General features: G+C 40.6%; 1 protein-coding gene across 1 annotated transcript in view; it reads left to right on the forward strand.

The window, feature by feature from the left end:
• The window catches only part of LOC104158294 (mitogen-activated protein kinase kinase kinase 5-like), a gene marked incomplete at its 5' end in the record, with an annotated part of 27175 nt that extends 18442 nt beyond the window's left edge, over nt 1–8733 (forward strand). The window contains 3 exons of the mRNA XM_009695900.1: nt 2122–2234; nt 8147–8231; nt 8659–8733. Coding sequence (XP_009694202.1) covers nt 2122–2234; nt 8147–8229 — 196 coding nt within the window. The remainder of the gene's footprint in view (nt 1–2121; nt 2235–8146; nt 8232–8658) is intronic.
• Nucleotides 8734–10829: the final 2096 nt, after the last annotated feature.

The following is a 10829-nucleotide window of genomic DNA, read 5'->3' on the forward strand; positions in this document are numbered from 1 at the left end:
ACAGCCCGTTCCAGCCAGCTCCAAAGGACTCATCCCTGGCCAAAACTGAGCACATCAGCAATGCTGCTGGCACCTCTGTGGTAACCTATTTAAGAAAGGTTGATTTTTTTGGGCTGTTTCGCCAATGCGTCTGCAGGCAGTAACTCTTTTGCAAACTTAAGCTTGTCTCTACTTTCTTTGCCTGTATGATTGACGGTGTTTATAGCACAAATGTGTCTGCCTGTTGATAGGCATGAGAGATGCTTATTTTATCTTTAAATTTTGATGTTTTGTATATAACTGTCCAAGAACTAGAGAAATTTTGATAGTCGTGCCAGAAATAAGGCATTTTGGGGCAAAACAAAAAAGTGAAAGTACAGATCCTCTTATATTGGAACAAAAATACTTGTTTTCAAGGTGTTTTTTTTCTTCTTCTGTCAATCTTTCATCTCTTATTTTCCTGATATTGCATGAGGATTACAGCATGAAAGATCTTTAGGGCAAAAAAAGGACTTCCCAACATCACTACGTTTCCAAACAGATTATGCCAGCCAACAGGTCTTTTCTAGCTATATATGCTTAGACTCAATGAGAGTGTTGACCTGTTTGGTCGGCGGGTTTTTATGTGGTTGGGTTTTTTTGTTGTGGGTTGTGTTTTTTGTATGTACTTTGTTCTTTGTTTTGTTGTAACTCACAATATAAAAGGAAAGGCAGATGATGAAAGAAAAGAATTAATTGAGTCTTCTCTGCTCATCATGCGTGTTTGGTTATTTTTTTTGAGGACTGGACTCTTGTCTAATGATTAAGTTCTTTGGAGGTCGGCAACTGAAGTATAGAAAGAGTAGCAGATTGAGGAGAAGCCTGTCTTGCAGTTTTGGAAAGCAGAACTTACGTTAAAGTATACAAAGTCCTGAATCATTAGAGCAGGAAAAACAACAAACAAAATAATCATAAAAAAAATTAAAAACCAGCTGTATTTTTTGGCCTGCTAGGATCAAAATGCCTTAGCTTTGCTTACATGTCAAAGCATAATCTGGAAACCAAATCCTTATTTTTTTGCATAGATTATTTTGCTTTCCTTCCTTATTTGTTAATCTCACAACCTGCTTAAATTTTTTGTCTAATCCATTTGTTTGTCTGGATTTTTTCCATCCTTTTGAAACTCCATTGCCTTTACTGCAGCAGAGTTGTGCTGACCAGAATGTATCTCCTGTGCTCCCTTAACTCACATACGATAACCATGTTTGCCTCCTCCTTACAGAGGGGATGTGTGTGTGTATATATACGCGCAACCAAACATGTTCTTGTTCTGTAGAACAAGTTTAAAGCAGTGTAGATCTACTGTCACTGTTGTCACACAACTTGCATTGCTGTCATGAGGATAGTGTGTGCTGTGTTTGTGTGGCTGTCGCTGTTGTCACACAACTTGCATTGCTGGCATGAGGATAGTGTGTGCTGTGTTTGTGTGAAACCCCTCGACTTCTTTTAAGACAAGATTTAGGCTAGGTGAATACCACTGCTGTTCCTCTTGCTCACTCAGTTTCTCCTGAGGAGAATAAAACCTGGTATAGTCCTTTTTTGTGTGAATAGACTCATAAGGACAATGTCAATGAGACACCCAGTGAAGAATAAAATTTGGAGTAGCTAAAATCATAGCTAAACGCAAAGTATGGTCTTGTATCACTTGCTTTTGTGCTTCTGCATTTTGATACGCTTGTATGTCACTGTAGCAGATCCACAATAGAATCTAGGGTTTGAAGTCAGTGAGAAGTCATACATTTAAGAGTAAATTAATGAGCTTATTAACAAATATAACTGTGAAACAGGTCTCTTACAAGCTGATCATAGGGGTTGTTTTTTTTCTCTAATCTCAAAGGAAATTGGAAATCTAGTAAGCTATTATAACTTTACTCGGATGGATGAGTAGGGTCTGTGAAGGTAAAGGAAAAGGGAGGCGAATGTATAAATAACAGGCGCTTAAAAATAACCACAAAACATGTGTGGAAACAGTAAAATATTTTTGTTTCCATGGATACTTGCTGTGTAAACAGAAGATAAGCACTTAAAGTACCTAAAAGTGTAATTATGTCCCTATTAAATCGCAGTATTTAGAAAGTAAACTTTTATGTTTGTTTTTTCTAGGTTCAAGAAGGCGTTTGAGTCAGAGCCAACATTACAGTCAGGAATTAATTATGCAGTACTCCTCCTGGCAGCTGGACATTGCTTTGATACTTCTTTTGAGCTGCGGAAAGTTGGTAATTATAGCTTGCAAATTCACAGTGAAATTGCATTCTAGTTAAAGTATGACACCACCCACTGTCGTAGGGGGAAAATCTGATGGTTGTATACAAATGCTTTGATAGTGAGTGTTTAAGTTGGTCTCCCCCCCCCACCATTGATCTGACCTGACTGCGGTTGAGTGCTGATTCCAGTTTCAAGGTCTTAATTGGTTACCAGAGCTTAGTGAAAACTGTCAGCCGTTCTTTGCGATAGCATCATTTGTGTGAAACAAACACCTGAAGGGGGAATCCAGTTCCAGCTGGCATTCTTTAAAACAAACAACTGTAGAACTGTAGGGAATATGGACAAAAAGTCCATCCTAAGAGTGAGGAAAATGCACTTGACTTGAGCTTGGGATGGGCTGAGAGAAGAATGTTTCTCTTCTGAGGCTTTCTTTTAGGTTTCCTGAATGTATTCATGGAATCATAGAATCACAGAGTGGTTTGGGTTGGAAGGGATCTTTTAGAGACCATCTAGTCCAACCCCCCTGCCATGGGCAGGGACATCTTTCACTAGATCAGGTTGCTCAGCCTGACCTTGAACACTTCCGACAATGGGGCATTCACAACTTCCCTGGGCAACCTGGTCCAATGTCTCACCACCCTTGCTGTAAAAAAATTCTTGCTTAAGAAGGAAGAATTAAGGTGTCCATTTTGTTTGTGATGTTGCTGGATTTGAGGAGAATGCAAAGTCAAGATTAGTCAGTAGTACTTTCAGGGGAGAAAGCACTGAATGTTGTCATATGTAGTAATGTGTTTTTTGCAACTGGCATTCTTCTCCATGAGTTCATATAATTCTTGACTTATTGTGAGGTCGTTTTTTATCCTTCTGTCTCCTGAGCACGTTGTCAAGTGGGAAAGAAATGATGTTCTTCACAGAATGTATCTGTAATCAGCCACTGCTCTAGTTTAGAAGTTAGGTGTGCACTGCTTGTCTGGAAATAATTTTTTAGATAGGGAAGTTTTTTGAGTGTGAAGGTCAGAGTGAGATGGTTACTTTCACATAGATAATGGAAGTGAAACTGAAATTCTGTGGTGTGAATGAAGATATTCATTTGGATGTAATACGTTGTGTAGAGTTGCCCCAACTACTGTGTTTGCCCTTCTGTGAGTGTGTCAGACTTTGCTTTTTTGGGTTGGATAGAATACTTTCATCTCCTACACTGAAATTTGAATTCTTATGTGAGTGTAGGCGGTAAAAATATATGTTTTGCTTCCTACATAGCATTTGCAAATATTCACTCAGCTGGCCTAATTTTAAATCGGATAGTTTAGCGAAGCTGGGCTGTATTTATTGTGTAGTTTAATTTGAGTCCTTCCATCTTAAAGAAACTTCTCAATTGCACACAGGCTACAACCAATTAGATTTGGGCAAATTAATTGTACTGATGAAATCTGGGTGTTATTTATGGAGATCAGATGTTTGGTATCATCTTCTTGTGAGTTTGCCCGGTGTTGTTTTCCCTATGGTTTCTATGGGAGACCATTACAGAAATTAAGGTTCCATCCACTGCTCATGAATCATTTAGTGGAGAAATATCCAGTAGCTATTTGGTGGAAGGCTGGTTGTGTTGGTTTGTTTTTGTTTAGCTGTTGATGTGCCTCTCTTACGTAAACACTTACTTGGTGTCTGCTGAAAACCTTTGATACAGCAACCCCTTCTGTTATCTACTAGTGTCTCTCTATCTTATTTTGTTATGGGAAATATTATCAAAATAGTTTAAGCCTCAGACTGACTTAGCTATTTTGAAACAAGTTTTCAAATACGTCTATAATATAGACCCTATGTGTGTCATTGGTCATTAATTTCTTGTCGATAGGACTGTGGTCACTGTTCATAGAATCGTAGAATACCAGATTGGAAGGGACCTCAAAGATCATCCGGTCCAATCTTTCATGGCAAAAGCACAGTGTAGACAAGATGGCCTACCACCCTCTCCAGCCGAATCTTAAGTGTCCAATGTTGGGGAATCCACCACTTCCCTGGGGAGATTATTGCCGTGACTCATTGTGTTCATTGAACACAAGAGGAGAATTTTTTCACGATTAGAATTTACTCAGGAGTAACTTGTACCTGTTACCCCTCGTCTTTTCCACATCGCTCCTTGCAAAAAGGGAGTCTCCATTTTCTTTGTAACCACCCTTTAAATACTGGAACGTGGTGATAAGGTCTCCCCTAAACCTTTTCTCAAGGCTGAACAAGAGCAGTTCACTCAGCCTTTCCTCACATGGCAGGCTTCCCAGTGAGGCTTCCCAGGCTTCCCAGTCCTTTGATCATCTTCGTGGCCCTTCTCTGGACCCTCTCCAGCCTGTCCACAGATTTTTTTTTTTGTTTAGTGGGGACCAAAACTGAACACAGTATTCCAGGGGTGGCCTGCCAAGTGCTGAGTAGAGTGGGATAATGACTACTTTATCTCTGCTGGCGATGCCCTTGGTGATGCAACCCAGGGCCGTGTTGGCTTTTGTTGCAGCAGCAGCTCACTGTTCACTCACATTGAGCTTGGTGTCCACCAGGACCCCCGGGTCCCTTTCCACAGAGCTGCTCCCCAGCCGAGTGGATCCCAGCCTGTGCTGCACTCCTGGTTATGTTTTCTCAGGGGCAAGACCTTACATTTGCCTTTGTACAATGAGGTTTGTCAGCTGGCTTGAGTCGTGCTAGATTCTGAGGGTAATTTGGTATATTCTTTCTCTTGGACTAACATTAATGTGTTAAACAAAAATAAGCAAAACCACAGAGGATGTGTGGGAAAATATTTTGATTTTTTTTTTTTTCCTTGTCCCAAGAATCTGCTACACGCACATCATTCTCTTGATGTCACTTCTTGGTTAGATCTCTATGTACAAGATCATTCATTAGCAGTAGTTAGATTTGTCTGGCAGTTTTTTCAGTTTGGTGGCTACCCACAGCATTACCTATAGCACATAGAAATTAGAGCAAGTGTCTTCTGGTGGGAGAGGAGGAGAGAAGGGAGAGCAAGCTGATTGAAGTTCAGTTCAGGTTATATGGAAAATATATTGGTGGATTGGGAAAGGCTAAGGAAGGATATGGTCCCTAACAGCACTTCAGAGGGTGCATGGGGCTGTAATTAGAAGATGCATATCTGATTACATTGGCAATGATGTGATAACTCCAGTAAAACCAAGTCCAGCGTCCAAGAGAATTTTTACCAATCTGTATCAGATCAGGAAATTTGCCTTCTGAAAATTCCTGCCTCTATTTGTCAGATAATTGTTCACAACTAAACGATCATGTGAAGCGTTAATGAAAATCCTCCTCCTATTTTCTGAATAGTATTGCTTTCTTAACTTTACAAAATTGCAGAACTTTGAGACCAGAACAGAAATGCGGTGCTTTGCATTGACAGTAATGATCTCTGCAGGCTGTGCAACTTTGACACACAAAGGATCCTGTAATACGAATGGTTCCGTCAATATTTGAGCAAGGAAAGCAATTTATTTATAAAGCTGTCATAGTAATATTTAACTGCTAATATCTACTAACTGTATCTTATTTTCTTCACAAGCTGTGGGTATATTCTTGGCGTTATAAAAACAATGGCTCTTCTGGCATTAATGGTTCCTCTATTTTGGCTCATTTCTTTTTAAGGCAAAATATTTTTGATAAAATATACTGGAATTCAGCTGCTGTTTGTTTTTCTCCCCCTGTGAATGCCAAGTTTATCATGGAAGGAGAAAATGTCTTAACTTTGCCTGGATTTTCTTATACACTCAAAAAAACTTTTAAAGATGGTAAAATAATTTCTCTTCTGTAGCTCATTTTTATATGAGGAGACCACAAACTCAGAGTGAAATTCATGAAGGTGTTCACTTTGCATATTTGCATAAAAGGTGGTTTTTTGTTCCTCCACCCCCCAAAAAAAGATCAACCGCCCTGGAAAACAAAACAAAACAAAAAACCCCACCTGTATAAGTTAGGATTATAGTCTTTTGAACCTGTTGCAAATGTCTCCACACTGCTACTGCATTTTTCTGACTTGGCTTTCAGGGATAAGTAAGTTTGTAGATGAGCTTTGTAGCAGGTCAGTAAATTAGAGTGAGTTTTAGCACTGAGCACCTCCTCTTTGTCAGAAGAACTTGACGAGAGGCTGATGTTGTCTTCTCTAACATAATAGGATCCACTTCACAGAATACTCGGGTAAAACTTCCAGTTCATCCAGGTTATGTAACAGTAATGATTCCCAAACTTGCTGTCCTCAGATATCATTGCTGCTACACATCCATCCTTTCTCCTACCATCCTCCTATAGCTCTCCCTTACTCCGTGAGCTGGAACTCAAAATCCTTGCTATCCTCAGTCTTGCCATCCTAACAAACACCTCTCCCTGCCACACCGGTAATCCCAGTCCCTCCCCACGTGAGTTGTACTTTTCATCCAAACCACACATTGGGTTTGTACCTTGCTTTGGCTCCGTTCCCACGGCCGGAGCACCGGAGGGTTGTGACGGGTGGGTTCCTGCGGGCGCAATGAAGCGTGGCAGAGTACGTCCGCCTGCCAACCAGAGACCACTGCTGCTGGCTGTGACAAACCGCTTGTGATAGCTTGTCAGCCCTCACCGCGACTGCCAGTGCCTTCACCCGGCACTCGGCAAAGGCCCTCCGCACAGCTAAATTGCTCCCTTTCCCCTTCCTCCTGGCAAAGGTATTACCTGTCTGAAATGATTCCTGTATCCCTGCGATAGCAATTCCTTACTTGCCGTGTGATGAGGTCACATTCAAAGCCTGTGGAAGTTAGTGGGTGTCTGTCTGCTCTTGTATGTTGTGCATGCAAATGTTTTAGACGTTCTAGCAGAGCCCTTCGGCCTTTGAGGGTATTGCTGAGTAGTGGTACTCTAGGAGCCTGGGAGAGATTAGTTTTTTTCCATGTATTGTGTTGTGTGGATAGCGTGTAGGTTTTGATTTCTAAAACCAAAGTAGAATACATTTAGCACAAATTCCCCCTTCCTGTCCTACACCGACAAGCGTAGGTGTACATCCACACGCAGCCTCTCGACGATGTGCCTGTATATAGCACCCCGGCTTAAAGCCTTGCAGAGTTGATACACGTAGAGATGGTCACCGCTGTATGTTGTGGAGGTGATGCACATTGCACCATGTCTCAGGTAGATCTGAGATTTTATAAAATCTATTGCATTTTTTTCTCTTCAGAAATCACTAAACAAACTTCTTTCCCAAGAAGTGAACAACTAATGTTTTTACGATTTACGTATTATTTTGTTCTGTATGTTACTCAAGCGTGACAATTTCTTGTTAGCAAGAGAGCACAGAGTGTGAAATACAGATGTGAAATAGGCTGTAGACCACTTGGATACAATTTTGCATTTTAAAAACATTTATTGTCTGGTGTTGATAACATAAAAATGTGAACAATGTGAGAAAACAAGATTAATATTGTAGACTGAGATGTATCTAATGTAATGATATCCACTTTGATAAGATTTATTGCTGCTTCCAGCATGAAGTTTAGTCTGCTAGCTATTTAAGGAAGGTTAAGGAAAAAAAATAAAATAGCGACAATTGCGTTGAAATTTCTTGTGAATACTCAGCCTTAATATCAAGGACAGTGGAAGGTGATGTGGGAGGGAAACTGTCATAGTGGAGTGGTGTGGGAAAAGTGAATAAAAGGCAATGGTGGTAGAGAGGCTTGTCTTGTAAGCTGCAAATTGTTCTATTTGAGTGGGATGGTGTAGCATATCTCATGTTAGCGATAAATTTGTAGTAGCTGATATGAACTAAAAATCATCCTGAAGGCCACAGGGAAACTTGCAGTTCTCAGAAAACTGAGCAAGTCAAAATAAAACCTGAGGCTCTCCATAGTCTTGAGTTGCTGAGGGACTTACGAATATTAATAGATGTCTTTCATTGGGGTAGGACTTGCGGCAATTAAAAGAACATCACTGCTGGAAGAAGCCCAGTGGATCATCTGTTCCTTCTGCATGGGACCTTGTCTATAAAGGTAAGTTTGGGGCTTGGGGCTTGTAAGTCAAAAAAACAAAGCAGAAAAAAACATAATAGGTGCCTTATTCAGCATCTGTTAAGTTTTTACAGCTATGTTGTGTAGCCTAAGGCCCCAATTTACCTTTACAGATGAGGTCCATGCAACAACATAGGTAATCTGGCTGTGGCCTTGTCCTGACAGTGATGTCTTAAAGTTCCTTTCTTGAGAAGCCTTTAGGAAGAGGGGGAGGGGAAAAAAAAGTCTGCTACTGCTTAGGGTGTTTGGAAGGCATATAACATTAACTGGTAAGTATGATTTCCATCTTACTTGATTGAAATGGAGAGGCTACAGTAATTTAAGCAATTAATAGATTTCAAATAGGGGAAATGCTTATTGTAAACCTGCGTTAATGCATTCCTGTGACCTATTATTCTTTTTACTACAGGAGTAAAGATCAGCAGCCTGCTTGGTAAAAAGGGGAGCTTGGAGAAACTGCAGAGCTATTGGGAAGTGGGATCTTTCTTGGGGGCCAGTATGTTGGCTAATGACCATATGAGAGTGATCCAGGCTTCAGAAAAGCTGTTTAAGCTCAAGGCACCAGCATGGTAAGGTGATAAATGAGATCATGTACATTGCTATGTATTAAAACGTTGGACTACTTCAGCTTTCACATTCAGCATCATATTTAGCCGACAGGAGATTGGGTTTGGTTTTTTAAGTTTTTGCTGTCTGTGTATTGTTTCACTGCACTTTTACCCAGACAAGAGACTCTCTTCCCCTTTTGCATAGGTTTGATATGAGTCTGTAATTTGATGTCTGAGAAAGGCAGATTCACCATTGTCTCCAGGCTCTTCTGAGGTTAAGGGGGAAAGGAGGAGTTGCTTGTAGGCACCATACTTCAGCATTACATTGCTGAAGAGAAGTGGTAGTGGTTTGTGGGTTTAGTCATAACTGCCTAGAACTTTTTGGGAATGCAGGCAGCTTGGTTAGAGAGGCATGGATATACCTTGCAATACCGTGATGGTTATTGTACCTATCAGCTTTTTTGGGGAACTTGAATAGGAATGAGCTGTATGGTGCAAGCTGTGTCTCATAATGATCGACAAGAATGCAGATTAAAGTCCAATTAACAGAGAAGTTATAAATCTAGGGTTAAAGACAACCCTGTAGTCTCAACATCTGTTACGCAAAGGCCAAGAGATTTGTGCTCAGACAGCAAGCTCCTGGCACCTCTTCTGCTTTGGACATAGGCACCAAGTAAGAACCAGTCACCTACTCGTCAAGGGCTGGGATCCCGTTAGCTGGGGAGAACCAAGACTCCTTTCTGACCAAGGAAGCTGACACTCTGCGAACTGAAAGAGTGCATATGTCGCAACCTGTGTAGTTTTGTCTTTTTATAAAGGCTAGAAAGTGTCTCTAAGAGCTGATCAGAGGAGGATGTATATATGTGTGCTAAGATATGGAAATGCTAAACTTCTGTATCAACATAACATAGGAAGTGGTCAAAAATTAAGAACTCTAATTTTCTGACCAAATATTTTATAAATGCTGTTTACAGTCTATTTGTCTGCAAGGTTTTCCATTTTTGCTATGTCCATGTTTTACTGAGAAGCTGGATAACACTCTCTGGAAGTCTTCTGGTAGAGTTTTCTGGAGTTTATGAATGCCTAGCTGTCAGGATTTTATGTACCAGTGCCTTTGGGGTTTAAGTCTGTGGATTAAACTGTGAAAATACAGCACACTCATTTGTGCTTCAGGAAGGATTTCTCCTGTGAGCAATTCCTTTCCAGTCTCTTGCTTGCTGTTCAGTGGAGCCCACTTGATGCGAAGGGAAGTAAATGCAGTACGTTAAGCCCAATATCCCTGTGGCCTAAGAAGGATGACTGGAAAATGCACAGCTATGGAACTGTTCCCAGAAGGCCATCTGAGTTTACATTATGCCTTCTTGTCATAAGCCTGGAAGCAAAGTTCCCATGAATAGTTTGATTGTGATAAGGTGATAGCTGTGATAAATCCTCTTTAAGCGTGTATATCTCATTGCTGTAGTATTCATAAAAATTGCATAAGATTATGTTTACAACTTTTTTTACAAAAATGCCAAGAGAAAGCAATGGTGAGGAGCCCCAGAAAGTAGAAGAGCAGAGAAAGGGATGAGCTGCATTTAGGGGACACATTCAGCACTGCTGTTGTCCTTCCTAGCAATGCCAAAAGGCTGCTTAGCGTAGCTGTTCTCATCTTTATAGGATAATCAATTCCGGAAGCATCATGTCTTTAGAAATCTGTGTTAAACAACTACCAATGCAGGTACAATACAGAAGACAGAACAGTGTAGGAAGTTAAACTAGTGGATTTTTCGCCTGAGTTTTTATTTGAGGTTGATCACTGTCAAAACAAGTTTAACATGGGCTCAGTTTGGTCCGTAGGTAAAGAATTTAGCTATTTCATGAAGCTTTCATGGTTTAGGATAGGAGACAGTGTATGGGATCAGGAATATATGCAGGAAGGGAAGGAGTGTCCCAGAAGTCATTTCTATTTCAAGTTACTAATACAGCAGCTACGTTTCCAGTTCTAAATGGGGAATTGCTGTTAGTAAAAACAAGTCCTAGCGAACCGAAA

The sequence above is a fragment of the Cariama cristata genome, unplaced genomic scaffold (assembly GCF_000690535.1).
Source record: "Cariama cristata isolate BGI_N322 unplaced genomic scaffold, ASM69053v1 scaffold3742, whole genome shotgun sequence".
Lineage (NCBI taxonomy): Eukaryota > Metazoa > Chordata > Aves > Cariamiformes > Cariamidae > Cariama > Cariama cristata.